The following is a 17,512-nucleotide window of genomic DNA, read 5'->3' as shown; positions in this document are numbered from 1 at the left end:
GTCCTGACAAAGTACCGACAGCACTGAGCCTGTCTTCATGCTGAAACTTATTGGACCTGAGGGTAACCTTCAGTGTGCGAGTGGTGAAGAGGCAAACGTACATAATCAGGTTTCTCTTGCTCCGATGTCCCACTGGAGCTCAACAGCTGAGACTTACAGTCAGACTTCTCCACAGCAGCATCTGGAAACAGATACTGACACAAACACAAAGGCTGTCATTTAGAAACTCTGGTTTTATAGATGTTAGCAGAATTACAGTGGAGCTCACGTATTCATCAGGATGCTGATGGCTCAGTGGTGAAAGCAGGATGTGACCAGAATCAGACAATAAAAATAAGAGCGCTGCCTGATGACCTGATGACCTGTTTAAGACGACGCTCTGGTGCTTTACTGAGCTGCTGTCAGGTGGGATCAGTATCTGTGACCAGCAGTCTAATGCCGGGCTCACACTGTCGCGCGATTCAGCTCCTGCTCAAACTGCACGATTGACTCACAGGGTTAGAAGTTCGTAGGTCACGATGCAGAGTCTCACACTATACGACCCGATGCTCTGATGCGACCTGAGTCACACTGTGCGTCCATAACATGAAGGCTATAACAGAAATTCTGTCGCTCGCTCTCCCTCTCTGTCTTTCACACAGACACACACCACCATCAACTTTGCTAAATGAAAACATGATCAGCTGTGATTGAGCAGCGATGTCCATCCAACTATTTTCACGGTCGTTGTGGTCGTGATAATTTTGTGAGGCCACATCGAAAAGGCTCAGATGAGCCAAAGTTCTACAAGTTATGCCTCCATCGCTTGTGTCCAGATCACACGCTGCACCGCCGCGCTGCGCCGCCGCGCTGCGCCGCCGCGCTGCGCCGCCGCGCTGCGCCGCCGCGCTGCGCCGCCGCGCTGCGCCGTCTTTTTCGCTGACATTTGTGTTTGCGCGTGCGCAGTGTGAGAAACTGCGGCGACACCCTCACGAGCGATTGATGATCGGGAGCTGGTCGTGAGGTGTTAATCGCTTCTCGTTACCCCACGTATACTACACGACGCACGATGAAGGCCAAAATCGGGCCAATCGCCAAAACGGTCGCGCGACTCAAAAATCGTCTCAAAATGGGCCAAAAATCGCAGAGTGTGAGCCCGGCATTAGACGCAAATGCAATTACGTCTGTAGGTTTAAGATTCACGGCTGTCTTAGCTCGAGCTGCTGAGTGTGAGGGCTCAACAGTAACCAGGAAGGGAAACTGTTTGTGAAAAGAAGCAGAGGAGCCACATCAGTCTACCACACGAGGTCTCTGCTGCTCTGAAGATCACCGTCTCCTAACACGGGATCCACACCTCTTCTTCCAGAATCAGTTTCCTCATAAAATGAGCTGAAACCATTAAAACTCAGTCAAGTATTAGTCACCTCAGACTAGTTAACGCCTTTTAAACAGGCTACATGATTAACTCTTACCAGAAGGACAGAATTGAGTATCTCGGTGTTAAGGGGCGACTCATCGATGCGTCGATGGCGGCGAATGTGCTTCCGGGCACTGTGCACCATGTTGGAGACGGACAGTTTGGAAATGGGCACAGTCGCTGCTGGCTCGGTCAGCTTGGACAAAGCAGAGCTGATATCACTGTTTTCTACAGATGACAAACACATCCAAGAGTTTCTGTTCAATGACTGAGGGTCAGCACAGATGCCCAGATCTCCCAGTAAGCTGCGCACGTTTCCAGTATGGTCACTCAACAAGTAAAGCCAAGAACCTGACCTTTGCCCTCATCTTCAGCGTATCCTCTTGCAGGGATCTCCTCTGTGGACTCCATCCTACAGCAGAGTTTAAAGAGCTCTGTCACAGCCTCACCTGCAGGGAACCAAAACAGTTATTCAAACTTTTCATAAAGCTTCAGCACAGCGAAGCAGCACATCTGTGTAACGTTTGCTAAATCATGGACGTGGCAACAAAAGAAAAGTCCACTTTACATCACATGCAAAGTGGACTTTACATGTGATGTAAAGTCCACTTTGCATGTGATGTAAAGTGCTTGGGGCTGTCATGAGAGGCGGGGCCCACCCTGGACAGGTCGCCAGTCTGTCGCAGGGCAAACACAGACACAGACGTTCACACCGTGGGAAATTTAGAGCCCCAATGAAGCTGTCCCCACTAACTGCATGTCTTTGGACTGTGGGAGGAAGTGGGGGGCCCACACAGAGAACAATGAGGAGAAAAGACACTTTATTTGTCCTTTACTGTGTTCTCTCTATCGGTAGCTGGATTACATCCATCTTATCTGCTGCGTATCATTTGATGCATGAATTTTAGCCTCTTGGCTTAGAAATAGTTTCCTCTGTGCTGTTTGGACAAAAAACAAAGCCATAAAAAGTCTTCACACATCACACAACAATGTGTATGTTTGTATCCAAGTGTATTAGTAACCAGAAAAATACTACATTAAGGTCAGTGCACTTTAGCATTTCACAGCGGTGCGTTTGAAATCTGTACTGATAAAAACCTCTGTGGTCTGCCCCAAAGCATCATGGTCTCTGTCCCTGTGTCCCACTGACCAGTCTAACTTACCCAGTAAACACTGAGGATTTTCAGCCGTCCTGACTCGAACTGACCAGTGAGGAGCTTGAAGAGGGTCGAGGTCACTGTTGGGTGATAAACAGAGTAAACAGCTGATACACTTTTAGTTAAAGGCTTTTATAAGTGATGAGTCATGTTTGTGACGTAGTCCTTCACCAGTAATCAAGATAATTACACATGTAAGCATTTCCTTACATCACACTCAGTTTGTCCCTTCATGCACAAGCTTGTTCGACCTGTGCCAGCTCTGTTTGGGCCTTACAGTCACACCCATGTACGTTTACCCTTTTTTTTTTCTTTCTTTCTTTTTTTTTTTTTTCTGCCTGTCCCATTTGGTTCTTTAGCCGTCAGAATTGTTGTCTGAAGACCAACAAGGATACCCAATGGATTTATTTTGCCAAATGGATCATCATGGCATTGCCGTATTGGTCCATTTGATCGACCTTTGTTTTTATTATTTATTTTATTTTATTTTCAGTTGTTACAGACGGGATAGACATGAGTGAGCGATAGGAAAGGGAGAAAGAAAGAGGAAGGAAAAGAAAAACAGAAGGGGAGAGGGACAGTGAGAAAGGGGGGGGAAAAAAAATATCTCCGGGATCACCTGTTGAGAGAAAAAGAATAGAAAACAAGCAAAAAAACCCCAAAACAAAGCAACATACTATACACAACACCATCGCATTAATCTAGCTAAGTGTAAACAGCAGTAAATACTAAATATTGAATGTTGTTGTGCAGCACGCAGGACAGACAGCGCACAATGTGCTTGGAAATAGCAGCCAAGAAAGGTGTGATTTAAGTCTACGAACAGTGAACACCCGTGTGCACACCTGTGTGGATCGGCGCGCTTGTATTCAAATGGTTTCCCCATGTAATGGTCTGCAAGAGGATGTAGAGAGCCATAGCCCCGCCCCCCGGGGCATGAAGCAGGCATGGAGGAGATCCAGGCCCCAGACATCCAGAGACCCCAGAGTGCAAGAGCCCAAGGAGGACCACCGGAGGGGCATCCGTGCCACCTTCATGGGAAGGGCTGAGGATCCCCAGACGAGGGGTCACCCAGTAGCCACCGGGCAGAAACTAGAGGGGGCTGCACCGGCGTGCCCGCCGGCTCCGCCGGCAACCAGCTGTGCCAGAGTGAACCGAGCCGCAGGCACAGAGGCCGGAGGCCCGAGGGCCCTCCACGCCCCGGAAGAAGCCTGACCGAGCAGCAGGCGCCAGGCCCCGCCAAGTAGCCACCGGGAGTGAGCTGGCACATGACCTGAGCGCCCAGCCCCGGACACCAAGAACCAACAATGCACCGACCCCTGAGGGCATCAGTCACCAGCAGGGAGTGTGGTGAGGGGAGATAGGCCTCCACACTTGGAGGGCCTGGGAGTTCCCAGAGAGGTGGAGTCTAAGACCCGACCTGACATATAGACACAGACAAACAGGCACACACAGACACAGACATGCATTCCCACCCTCATGCACACATATACAAACACTCAGCACTCACCCAACGTAGGAATAAACGTAAATGGACATGTACACACAATCACACTCCCCAAACATACTCTATACCCCGGGTCCAGGTATCCTCGCCCCCAGAGGGGGAAACGGCACCCAGACCCAAGAGATGTTAGCCTTCCCTCCGGGGTGGAGGCAAGCAGACCGCCCCAGGCTCCGCAGCAGCAGGGAGGCCAATCGGACAGCCAGCATCTCTTCCCAGCCCCCCCGCCCCGATGGCTAGCAGAGAACGGGGGTGTGTTAAGACCCCATACCCTCCTCCTCCCGCTCAAGTGTAGTGTTGCTGCGTGTTGCTCTAAAGTACGTTTACCCTTTAATAAACTGCTCCACCCATTTCCTACTTTACGAGTGAAATATGAAGCACTGCAGTGTGTACACGGATGCAACACTCAGCGCTCAGCTTTGTGTGCTATACTGGATCGTCAACACAAACACCAAATGTCAGGAGGACGTGCGCCTCAAACTGCAGTTGTCTTTCTAGCCTCATCACTCAGTGTGGTGCACTTTAGCCCACGCTAGCATCAGCTGTGGTCACTGGCTGATTAGTGCTGGTTGCTATGGGCTCAGATTGTGGTCGTTTGTACCTGTAAATCACATGTTGTGAGCTTTTAGAAGATTTCATGTTTGTGCATCTACAGATGAGAATTTGTGTGTTTGTAAAAAATATTTACACGAGTTACAATTTTTTTTTGTTAAGGTCGTCTTACAGACGCAAAGCAACAAACTATGTGTGAAACTCTGCTCAGGTCCCCTGGCAGTGTGAGTTTGAACTCACAAAATATTTATGACCACAATTTGAGCCCGTCGGTTTCCTCGTGGCTCAGCTGGTGGCTCAGCTGCAGCGAGGCTGAGTGTTGCGAGGTAACAAAACGATCTCGCTGGTGTGTTGCAGCTGCCAGAACACACACACAGCCTTACCTGTACACGTCGTTATCCACAACTATGCCTTCAGTAAGATGAGGCCAGGTTGTTGCGAGATGAAGCTCACTACAAAAGTGAAAAACAGAAAACAAAGTAAGTCTTCCTCAGACCCACAGATGAGGATGATGAAGAGGCTCCGAGATCACGTGATAAGCAACGAAGCCGTCACACCGACTGCTCAGTGTGCAGAAAACATGTCACTGTAACTTTTAGAAAGTATCAGTTTTTACCTTATTGGCTCCTCACAGGCTCCGAATGGAAACTTCCCAAACTCCACCCCCCCCACCTCGCCACCGAGGAGCGCATCAAAATCTGCCAGAAAACACAAAAAACTGAATAATCGTCCAAACAGGAAGTCTGTTACCAGAGCCCACCCAGGGCTTCCTCACAGTCAGGGAGTTCAGTAACACAACCAACCTCTGTTTGTGAGCACACGCACACACAAAACATATTGAACGCATCACCAATTGTCTACATATATTTCTAAAGGTGATGTTCACATGAAATTCTCACTAGATGTCAGTAATAACCCATCCACACATGCAGAGAAACAACTTTAAACTATACAAACTATAAATCAAACAATATAACAAATAAACTTGATGTATTGTGAGTTTTTCTACGTACGATGGTGAAAATTCAAAATCCTGCTCCTCACTTCAAGACATGTTGAGGAGATGATTTAGCCGTTTAAATCATCTGTGTTGGATCAAGGACACATCTAAAACCTGCAGGACACCGGCCCTCCAGGCCTGGAGTTCAACTTAAATAATCAGGCCCCGTCTTATCTTAATGACCTTGTAGTACCATATCACCCTATTAGAGCACTTCGCTCCCGCTCTGCAGGCCTACTTGTTGTTCCTAGAGTATTTAAAAGTAGAATGGGAGGCAGAGCCTTCAGTTTTCAGGCCCCTCTTCTGTGGAACCAGCTTCCAGTTTGGATTCGGGAGACAGACACTATCTCTACTTTCAAGATTAGGCTTCAAAGTTTCCTTTTTGCTAAAGCATATAGTTAGGGCTGGACCAGGTGACCCTGAATCCTCCCTTAGTTATGCTGCAATAGATGTAGGCTGCTGGGGGATTCCCATGATGCATTGAGTTTTTCCTTTCCAGTCACCTTTCTCACTCACTATGTGTTAACAGACCTCTCTGTATTGAATCATATCTGTTATTAACCTCTGTCTCTCTTCCACAGCATGTCTTTATCCAATCACAGCAGATGGCCCCGCCCAAATGGCAAATTTAGACCCTATATGGTTGAAAATAACTTCAACATATTGTGATTTATTTTGTGTTTTGTGATATAGCAAAAAAATATTGTGATACTACATTTTCCTCATATCACCCAGCGCTACCACAGATGTCCATACATGACGTCTAACAATGAAGAATGACACAGGGGAATGTATTGGATAGAAAGAAAGGTGCAAAAAGACACATTTATGAGTAATTACAGAGAATCCTGCAAATTAACATAAGCCGGTTCAGTCCCAACTAAGGCCTCATTAGCCAGGTTTCACACAAGAAGCGTCTCATGATGGGTAAAACCAACGAGTTCTCTCGAGACCTTTGCACACTTGAGACTGACGGCATCGGCTACAGAAGAACTTCTAAGTTACTGAAGGCTCCAGTGAGCACTGTTGAGGCCAACCCTGCAGGGTTTTTATTTATTTACGATAAAACGGCCACGACCAGGCGCTCCCCACACGATTTCAGACAGACGAGTGAAAAGACTTATCAGAAGAATGACCTGGAACCAGCAGGTACGTTCACAGGAAACAACAACACGACCTGCATCACACACGGCTCCTAAAAGCCACTGGCAGGTTTCTGGATGTCAGCCACCTGCTGACATGTACTTAAAAAATTAAATAATTTCTTAATAATAATATTACATTTTTCTACTTGTGCATCAATGACATGTACTGCCTACCTGGAGGCTGCTGCGGCCATGAATACTGCTGCCAGTCTTGGAGCACGTAGGTGAAGCGGATGGCGATGTTGACTGGAGGCAGAGGGAACAGGGAACAACCCTGATGACAACAGGAAGACATCAGGTCATGTTTATGGTAACAAGCTGCAGCATTAATCTCTGCACAGGCGTGGATTACACCTCGTTGTTGTCGGCTGTTCCTGGGAACAAACTGAACACGTTTAACCCTCACGTGGACGATGACGACATCAATCAGGATTTTTATTCTTCTTTAGACATGAAAATAAGATTTTTGAACTTCATTTTTTAAATGTCCACTTAGGTGGACAACATAGGTTTTGACTTATGAAGGGTATGGAGACATCAGTGTGTGTTTCTGTGCAAGTTTACCATCAACACCGACACAAATACAAGAACCTTTGAACAGCTGCAGTGACCACTGTGCATGAAACAACGTGATGTCTGGGAATCCTTTGTGTTTCCAGGAATAAACAAAGTTCAAACAAACTGATCATTAAACCAACATCACTTCCTAACAGTCTTTATTTTATTCACAAATTAACTCCACAAAAACCAAAAACTGAATTTACACAGAATTAGACGTCTTCTTCTTCCTCTTCTGTTTTTCCAATGTTCACATAAATAAGCTGTACTGTTATCAGCCTGCTCTTTGATGAACGATTACAAGAATATATTCTTATTATAAGATAAGATGTTTGTGTTATTTTCAAGTTGAATACAGTTTTTGTGTGACTGTCAGAGCGGAGGAGGAGGAGGAGAGACTGTACATGAGCAGGAAAAACCAGATGAATAAATGTAAAATACATTTACATGCACTTCGTGGATGCTTTTCTGATTATTAGTTGCATTTAACAGGATTCACATTGTCCTGAAATCATCTGGAACAGGATGCTGAGCTGATACTGGTAGAACATGGGTACATGACGCTCTGAGGCTGCACAACTTTAATTTCTCTTTATTAAAAACAAACAACCTTGAAATCTGATCCATATAAAGATGTTTGTTCCAGAGCACTTACTATCTTAGATTTGAAGATGTCGAGCAGGCCGGACAGGTGGTTGTACTGCACGGGCGCTCGGCGCAGGTGAACGATCTCAAAGTCGGTGCGCACGCCTGGTCCTTTGCACTCTCCGGCATACATCCGCCGCCACTTCTGCTGGATCTGCACAAACATTGGCACCTGACTGAACACGAGATAAAGAGCAGAAGGCATTACTAGCAGGGTCTCTGGTACACGCCCGACATCCAGCTTCAGTTTCTCTCAACCAGCAACAATCCAGCTAAACTCAACAGTCCGACTGAAACAGAGCAACAAGCTGCAGATGGCATTGTGCTGGCATGTATGTCAGTATATCACTGAGTGCTACACAGACTGGTTTTAATATGTTGTGTACATTGGAGTAATCTAAGGCTGCAGCAATTCATCATTTCTAAAAAAAATCCTCCAAACCAATTCTTTGCAGCGGTGCAGCGGTGCAGCGGTGCAGCGGTGCAGCGGTGCAGCGGGTGCAGCGGGTGCAGCGATGCTGCGATGCTGCGATGCTGCGTGCTCTGTAGCACAGACTTGTTCAACGATGTAAACGTGTGTGAGGTCAGTAGGTAGAGTGGCTGCCCCGGGATCAGAAGGTTGGGGGTTTGAATCCAGTGAAAAGCTAAGCTGAGGTACCCCTGAGCAAGGTCCCTACACACTCCCCAGGTGCTGCATTGAGTGAATGGTACAGGCATCTCTGAAAACATTAGAGCACTTGTGCAAATATGTGATGTCCTGATGAATCGAGCAGATATTTGAAGTTCACACAGAAACATTCTCACATGTAAATATCTTAAAAGTTTATTTTGTGACCCAGAAAGAGTAATATTTCAAACTCCACCACTCTGTGTTCCTCCGCCACTGCCTCGTTTGAGTTTTGGACAAATGCATTCTGGGATATTGCATTTCATTATTTCGAGCTGATTGGAGACCAGAACAGCCAATCAGATTTTTTTGCATCCAAGTCTATGATTGGCTGGTTTTGTGGCACAAATATAACGGTGTAGAGAAAGAGTTGAGCGCGCACGGGCAGAAATGTTGAGAGCACGAGCGACACATTGTGAGCGAGTGCAAATGCAAAAACGAGAGGGGCTGCTGTGTGTGTGTGGATAATAGCAAACACTGAAATACATTTTTTGCACGCAGCAATGAATTTTGTTCACTCAAATTCAGTTTTTCTTCGCTCAAAATAAATTTCTCCTCATAATGCAACACTTGCACCTGCAATTTTTTTTTACGTGCGCTCAGAATAGTGGCACAAAAATAACGCCATAGGCTATGGCTCTCTACATCCTCTTGCAGACCATTACACGGGGAAACCTTTTGGACCAATACGGCAATGCCATGATGATCCATTTGGCACAATAAATCCATTGGTATCCTTGTTGGTCTTCAGACAACAATTCTGACGGCTAAAGAACCAAATGGGACAGACAAAAAAAAAATGCTGCATAGATGGAAACAGGCAGAACAGGTGAAATTATTGATGGGAGATTTATAGGAAAGTGAACTGTCTAGGATGACACCAAGGCTCTTAACCTGAGGAGAAGGGAAAACTGTGGAGTTATCGATGGTGTGAGAAATGGTTCGCCTTCAAAAGGTGAACCATTTCTCACACTGCTTAGTTATGTTCACTCCTTCAGCTGCACACTTAAAAGTCAAACATGAACACACATCACACCGTCAGGAGGCACTAATGCGCGATGACCGTAACTTACCAGCCACTGTTGGCCAGAGAGATGGAGATGGAGCTTAGAAGCAGGTTGCATTTCGACTCACTGATGACGGCCTCACAGTTGGTTCCAGGGCTGACGACCACAAACTCTCGTATGCCAAACCTACCAACACATACAGCATCACAGCAGACATTCATCCACATATACACTGGAAGAAACATCTGCTTCATTCTGTATGCTGTCAGATCCCTTGGTAACAATGAAGACCATCACTAATCAAATTATTTTACTATTTCACTCTGAAGAAAAGTAAAATATTCAGAAATTGTCAGAATTACTGGTTTGTAGACGCAGCTTTGATTCTCTGCTTATATTTACGAAGTCTTTCTGGCAACTCAAAGCCAGGAAGACTTTCTAGACTTGCACTCTTAAATGCAAGACACACTTAAACTATATATTCATGTTGCACTTCATGCTATGCACTGTATCTAGCTCACATATCCATTTAACCTAACATGCACATCTTTGCACTGTGGAGGAAACCTGTGCAGGCACAGTTACAGGATGCATCTCCACACAGACTTGATCCGGGACCTTCTTGCTGTGAGGCGTGCAGATAAATGACTGAAGCAGTTTTTTAGCATAAGAAAGTAAAGACTAAACTTACCATCTGACCAGGCAGTGGGCTCGTGGAGGGAAATCATTGTTCATACAGAGAAGATCCTGCATTGCCAACGGTATAGCATCTGCCAATAGAAGAACAATGTTTTTGACACAGTTCATTTGAAACACCATCTGAGGTGCATGTGATTATTTAGTGTCTATCAAAATAACTGTACTGGTTTGACTTCTCACAGATGCTCATTTCTGCTGTGGCCACAAGGTGGCAGTAATTTACTGTCCTGTCCATCACTGATGACTGAGCATCTCTAGACCCAGCAGTCTTAGCTAATTATAGGCCAATCTCCAACCTTCATATCATATCAAACATCCTTGAAAGAGTAGTTGTCAAACAGCTAACAGATCATCTGCAGAGGAATGGTTTATTTGAAGAGTTTCAGTCAGGTTTCAGAGTTCATCACAGCACAGAAACAGCTTTAGTGAAGGTTACAAATGATCTTCTTATGGCCTCTGACAGTGGACTCATCTCTGTGCTTGTCCTGCTAGACCTCAGTGCAGCGTTCGATGTCAAAGATGGAGCCTTGCTACCCTCCTCAGTGGACGCCCACGGCCATTCACAACCAAATAAGCAAGTATCCAGGTAACATTTCTGCTTTGCCTGCTTTTTTTGTGCAAAGAAAAAAGGTATTTATTCCCTTTTTTAAGCGGATACATCCAAACCTCGTGCTTTTTCCAAGGTTTACTTCATCAGTGTTTCAACAGTCGTCTGGGAGCAGGCTGTGGTACAGGCCAGAGTCAAAGCATGAAAACCAGAGGATCAAGGCCCACAGCTGTGCCCTGGGATGATGTTAATAATGATGAATATTTCTGCAAATCTGCAGGATAATAAAAACTAAGGCTACATAATAACGTGTGTGGAGTCTGGATGTCAGCTTGTCCTCATTCTGATAACAAATTTCTGAAAACGGTCCTTCTACCACAGCCTGCATGTCTGTCCAACACTGTCAACATCATTCAGAACAGTCAATGAAAAGCTGATGTTGATAATAGTGCAAAGTGACTCTACCTTCCTCGAGGTTGTGCTTCCCATCATCCTCTCCACACTCTTGTTTCAGAAAGTAGTGGCTTATGTAGAACTTGAAGTCAGCAAAATTAATTTCCTGTGACTTCTCCGCCCAGGTTCCACTGGTGTATTCCCCCTGTGTTCAGATAATGCAGCATCATACGATGAAGGTGAGATACTTCCTTCCTGCATACTTCACACGCATGTAAAGGTTCGATGAGTGAAAAATACCTTCTCTGGAGAAACCTTGCGTGCAGTGTTCCCTGTCAGCTTCCAATCGTTAAGCACTTCCTCCACTCTGGACACAAAACTTCAGGCAGATGAACAGATTAGCCCAGCATACATGCACAGTGTCTGCTTCATGCTAAATAACCACTGAAACTTCAGAAATGAATTTCCCTCCAAGCACACTGTGCTTTAAATATCACATTTACAGAGGCTGCATCCATTTGGACTGCGTCTGCACACACGAGCTGCACCAACCAATGGATCAACATATTAGGAGATGACAACGCAGTAAGTTGCAGAGACGGTTCTTTGGTACAAACAACCATTGAGCCCATTTAACCCCTCGTGACCTTTGGTTAGTGGCACTGTGATTTTGGAAGGAACCACTAAAACAAGAATGATGCTAACACTGGCCAACATGATCAGCTCCCTCAGTGTCCCTTGTTTTTTTTTCCAGTGTGCTCTCATGTTTCTCGTTATTTTATATATTTATTTAAGGCTGGCTGCAGCTCAGGAGGTAGAGCAGGTCAGCTGCTGATTGGAAGGTTGGTGGTTCAATCCCTGGTTCCCCCAGTTTGCATGGGCAAGATGCTAACCCCAACTTCCTCTGCGATGCGTCCATCAGAGTATAAATGCATATGTATGATAGTTAGAAAGCACTCACAGTATAGATAATAGTGAGTGTGGCATGTTGTATAGAGCACTTTGAGTACTCCAGGAGAGCAGGGAAGCGCTGTATAAGAACCAGCCCATTTATTTTATTACGGATTTTGAGGTTGAAAATTCTGACTTTTGACAGAGTGACTCTAATCTGTACCATCTAGCTATATTTAGTTTATTGTCACCTGACAAACACAAGGAGCCACAGCCGACTGGTTTACTGCTGCTGTTTTGTTTTAAAAATACAAACAAACAAACAAACAAAAAAAACAGCGTCCAACAGCACTGTAAACAACGGTAGACTGGTGCATAATAAGCAGCGAATAATGCAGAAAACAGACTTGAGATGGGAAACTGTTCTTGAAGCACAGAGAGAGACAGAGAGAGAGACAGAGAGAGAGACAGAGAGAGAGAGAGAGAGAGCTGTACAGGAAGTGGGATTTTGTCGTGCTGGAAGCAAACCAGCCAAAGTGTAAGAGATTTAATGACGATGTTTATCAAACGTGAAGCCTAGTCTGGATCTTCTTTTGCTGCTGGTTCAGTCAATTTTGGTCAGAGTGACAAAACCTGCAGCTCAGACTCTGTGAGCGGTCAGCTCTGCGTCTGTGTACGCGCCGTCGGGTGAACGATCCACGCTCTGTGTTTACGTCTTTGTGTGGAATCCGTGCAGCTGCTCTCATTTACTGTTTCAGCTGTTTGGTGGTTGTTGAAATCGTTTTGTGAGGTTTAACCTGAGATTCTGGAGTTTCTGGCAAAATACATCTTTAAAATCGAATCAGGATTTAATGAATCACTTTATTCAAGCTAAAATCGATTCTAATTGGAAAATCGATTATGGAAACCCACTCCTAGTTCAAACCTCTGGCTCAAGCCCTAACAAGCAGGTGAGTTCTTTATTGACAAATGTGTCCAATTACAGGTCAGTGCTTGGAAAATGCATTTTTATTTAACGCACATTTTGTAATAATACATTTTAGTTGGCTACAGTTTGTTTGGTAATCAATATCCAGAGGATTATTTAAAAATGGCTCACACATATGCCATCAGTGTTGCTATTCATCTACACAGGAAGCACATCTGTATCTGTGCAGTGTTATAGTTTTAGAGATGCTGCTGTGCGATATCAGAGTGGTGGTAAATGTACGTACACAGACGCACAGCCTCACTCTTCAGCTTGACTGTTTGAGGTTAGGTTCGCTGTAAAATGCAATCATGTTGTTTTGTTTAGGCCTGAAGAAATAAATGCAGGTTCGTGTCTCCTAAAGGGAGAGCTGTGCACGTAAACCTGAGGACTAATCCCAGTTTTCAGAGTAATGACCGGCTGGCTTACCGCTCCCACTCGGACGCAGTGGTGAAGTCGGTGATCTCGAAAACCTCCGACTCGGGCTGCAAAACACAAACGTAAACGTAAAACCAGCTGTCGTGTTGTTACAGCGCTTAACAACCACACTGACGTGTTACAAAACAAACTCACATCGCTATCAGCAGCCATGTTGTTGCCTTTGGCTGCCTGATCGGTTCCGGAAACTAGGATGTTTTTCTACGCATGTGCGAAAAGGTGGCCGCTTCCTCTATAGTTCTTTCACAATAAAATAAAACAAACAAATTCTAAATTCAATTCAATTTTATTTGTGTAGCGCCAAATCACAACAACAGTCGTTATGCAAAACTCATTCAGGCATTTGACGACAGGTGTGAAGAATATCCAAAAGGAACTGGAGATGTTTGCTACGCCGTTTAATGTGCAACCATCTGTGCCAGACACTTTCCAAGTGGGCTGCAAAACAGCTACGAGCTCAAAGCTAAGTACAACAGCCTCTCTCTGCTGGACTTTCACAAACTGCACGTTCATGCTGAGGCTTTTCCCATCCTGGCGAGACATGCCCTGAAATTTGCATGTCTGTTTGGGACAACGTACCACTTTGAACAGGTCTTTTCAAAACCGACTCTCGCTAAGAGCCGCTTCCACTCAAGACTAACTGAATCAAACTTGGAAAAGCAGCTTCGAGCATCATCATCATCATCACTGCCAGCTGACATCAGACACCTCGCCATAGTGATGGCCAAATGAAGCTTTCTGAAGCATTGAAGCTTGTATTGAAAAACGGTTCATTACTCGAAGCTTTTCACAGTCCTCTCTGGTGACATCTGGTGGCCAAAAATACGAAAAGCAGCTTGAATCCACAAAATAAAACTCTACAGAGTGGAGTTCTGTCTGATATCGGGCCGCCGTTGTGTTGCTTTGAACGTGTATTTTTGGGGGGTTGAAAAAATGTGGTTTATTTGTTTAATAAATAATTTTGACCAGTAAACTCTCCTTGTTCAAACATGCACCATGGTGTGGTTTTTCTTTGCTTGTGACTTGTTGATGTTGGTAAATACAATAATTGAAAAATACCACATTACATATAATATACATATGATAATGTACAACACATTATGGAGTATGCTTCTGCTGTGAGGTCCTGCCTCCATGCACTTGTGCAAGTGCTAGACGGGTATATTTATAAATAATATTATATTAGGGAAATTTTCCAAGACATATTTTTGACCCTGGGGGTAGAATTGATTGTGAACTGGAAAGGGAAAATGCTTATGAACTTGCAAATTAAAAACATGATGCATTTAAAGTAACCCTTCCATCCATTCGCTTATCCTTTTCAGGGTCGCGGGGGGCGCTGGAGCCTATCCCAGCTGTCATAGGGCGAGAGGCGGGGTACACCCTGGACATGTCGCCAGTCCGTCGCAGGGCCAACACACAGGGACAGACAACCATTCGCACTCACATTCATACCTAGTGACAATTTGGATTATCCAATTAACCTATCCCCACAAGCTGCATGTCTTTGGACGGTGGGAGGAAGCCGGAGTACCCGGAGGGAACCCACGCAAACACGGGGAGAACATGCAAACTCCACACAGAAAGACCTGATGGTGGAATTGAACTCAAGACCTTCTTGCTGTGCGGTAACAGTGCTAACCACCGTGCCACCGTGCTGCCCGTCAAGTAAAAGTAACCCTTTTTCATTTTTATTTAAGAAGAGAATTTGTTCCACTGTGCAATGGCCGAACCTGTTCCTTTTCGTGGAGATAAAAATATAAAATATAAAATATATATATTTATATATATTTATATATATAAATATATATATATTTATATATATATACATATATATATATATATATATATATATATATATATATATATAGACCACTTTTGTTTTAAAGATATTAATGAAAATGTAAAGGTCAAAAGGTCAACCAGCCCCCCCACATCACCCAAATCAAACAAAAGTTGATGTCACAGGTTTGTGCTAGTTTGTGCTGCAAAAAAATTTGTTTGTGGCGCTATTATTTTAAAGATATTAATAAAATTCCATCCATCCATCTGCTTATCCTTTTAAGGGTCGCAGGGGGTGCTGGAATCTATCCCAGCTGTCATAGGGCAAGAGGCGGGGTCCACCCTGGACAGGTCGCCAGTCTGTCACAGGGCCAACACACAGGGACAGACAACCATTCACACTCACACCTATGGGCAATTTGGGTTAAACAATTAACCTGTCCCCACAAGCTGCATGTCTTTGGAGAGAACCCAGAGAGAACCCACACAAACACAGGGAGAACATGCAAACTCCACACAGAAAGACCCTGGCGTGATGCTGGAATTGAACTCAGGACCTTCTTGCTGTGCGGCAACAGTGCTAACCACCATGCTGCCGTAATAATAACGTTAAATAACATTTATGAAGAAATTTAAAGGGGCATGCCAGTAGGTGCGTATCAGTTTATAATTAGATAAGGTGTTTTGAGCCAATAAGCTGGTTGTGGATCACTGACTACCATGTTTCTTAACATTACCTTACTCCATCTAGTGTGCTACCAGCAGGGTATATGCTAAAATGCTAATGGTTGTTAAAACATTAACCTAATAATATGTGAACTGTAGCTTTTAAGTCAAATGCTAATATTAACAAAAGTGCTGTCATTTGTATGTGGGCTGTCATGAGCAAGTTGTATAAAACTAACATACACAGGAGTGCACTTCAGTGATTCAGCAAATCTGAGCTCAAAGGCTCCAAACAGCCTGCAGAACTGTGAATCTTAGGTAACTGTCAATGTTACCTGAAAGGGCCGACCTATATTTTTTGCAAGAGTCAAACTTCTGTAGCCATGGTCACAAAGGGCTATTAAATGAGTGGGCTATTAATTCAATTCAATTCAATTCAATTTTATTTATATAGCGCCAAATCACAACAAATGTCGCCTCAAGGCGCTTCATAGATACAGAGAAAAGCCCAACAATCATATGACCCCCTATGAGCAAGCACTTTGGCGACAGTGGGAAGGAAAAACTCCCTTTTAACAGGAAGAAACCTCCGGCAGAACCAGGCTCAGGGAGGGGCGGCCATCTGCTGCGACCGGTTGGGGTGTGAGAAGGAAGACAGGATAAAAGACATGCTGTGGAAGAGAGACAGAGATTAATAACAGATATGATTCAATACAGAGAGGTCTATTAACACATAGTGAGTGAGAAAGGTGACTGGAAAGGAAAAACTCAATGCATCATGGGAATCCCCCGGCAGCCTACATCTATTGCAGCATAACTAAGGGAGGATTCAGGGTCACCTGGTCCAGCCCTAACTATATGCTTTAGCAAACAGGAAAGTTTTAAGCCTAATCTTGAAAGTAGAGATAGTGTCTGTCTCCCGAATCCAAACTGGAAGCTGGTTCCACAGAAGAGGGGCCTGAAAACTGAAGGCTCTGCCTCCCATTCTACTTTTAAATACTCTAGGAACAACAAGTAGGCCTGCAGAGTGGGAGCGAAGTGCTCTAATAGGGTAATATGGTACTACAAGGTCATTAAGATAAGATGGGGCCTGATTATTTAAGACCTTGTATGTGAGGAGCAGGATTTTGAATTCAATTCTGGATTTAACAGGAAGCCAATGAAGGGAAGCCAAAACAGGAGAAATATGCTCTCTCTTTCTAGTCCCTGTCAGTACTCTTGCTGCAGCATTTTGGATTAACTGAAGGCTTTTCAGTGAGTTTTTTGGACATCCTGATAATAATGAATTGCAGTAGTCCAGCCTGGAAGTAATAAATGCATGAACTAGTTTTTCAGCGTCACTCTGAGACAGGATATTTCTAATTTTAGAGATGTTGCGCAAATGGAAGAACGCAGTCTTACATATTTGTTTAATATGTGCGTTGAAGGACATATCCTGGTCAAAAATGACTCCAAGGTTCCTCACAGTGTTACTGGAGGCCAAGGTAATGCCATCCAG

The 17,512-nt window shown here is 44.6% G+C and overlaps 1 protein-coding gene across 2 annotated transcripts in view; it reads right to left on the bottom strand.

Annotated features, from left to right (window-relative positions):
* Positions 1 to 13,783, bottom strand: part of rab3gap1 (RAB3 GTPase activating protein subunit 1) — a 32,375-nt gene extending 18,592 nt beyond the window's left edge. For both annotated transcript variants that reach the window (XM_006801626.2, XM_006801627.2), the window contains exons 1-14: positions 13,702 to 13,783; positions 13,558 to 13,613; positions 11,571 to 11,649; positions 11,343 to 11,475; positions 10,323 to 10,401; positions 9,698 to 9,817; positions 7,968 to 8,133; positions 6,929 to 7,028; positions 5,226 to 5,307; positions 4,993 to 5,061; positions 2,560 to 2,633; positions 1,753 to 1,845; positions 1,452 to 1,624; positions 102 to 194 (exon numbers count right to left, since the gene is read on the bottom strand). In XM_006801626.2, the coding sequence (XP_006801689.1) occupies positions 102 to 194; positions 1,452 to 1,624; positions 1,753 to 1,845; positions 2,560 to 2,633; positions 4,993 to 5,061; positions 5,226 to 5,307; positions 6,929 to 7,028; positions 7,968 to 8,133; positions 9,698 to 9,817; positions 10,323 to 10,401; positions 11,343 to 11,475; positions 11,571 to 11,649; positions 13,558 to 13,613; positions 13,702 to 13,719 (1,335 nt within the window). In that variant the 5' untranslated portion in view covers positions 13,720 to 13,783. The remainder of the gene's footprint in view (positions 1 to 101; positions 195 to 1,451; positions 1,625 to 1,752; positions 1,846 to 2,559; positions 2,634 to 4,992; positions 5,062 to 5,225; positions 5,308 to 6,928; positions 7,029 to 7,967; positions 8,134 to 9,697; positions 9,818 to 10,322; positions 10,402 to 11,342; positions 11,476 to 11,570; positions 11,650 to 13,557; positions 13,614 to 13,701) is intronic.
* Between the last annotated feature and the right edge of the window lie 3,729 nt (positions 13,784 to 17,512).

This window comes from Neolamprologus brichardi, unplaced genomic scaffold, assembly GCF_056152115.1.
Source record: "Neolamprologus brichardi isolate AB-2024 unplaced genomic scaffold, ASM5615211v1 NODE_ptg000038l+_length_1369362_cov_1, whole genome shotgun sequence".
Lineage (NCBI taxonomy): Eukaryota > Metazoa > Chordata > Actinopteri > Cichliformes > Cichlidae > Neolamprologus > Neolamprologus brichardi.
The sequence above is the reverse complement of the archived record's forward strand: the minus strand, read 5'-3'. Positions and strand labels throughout refer to the sequence as shown.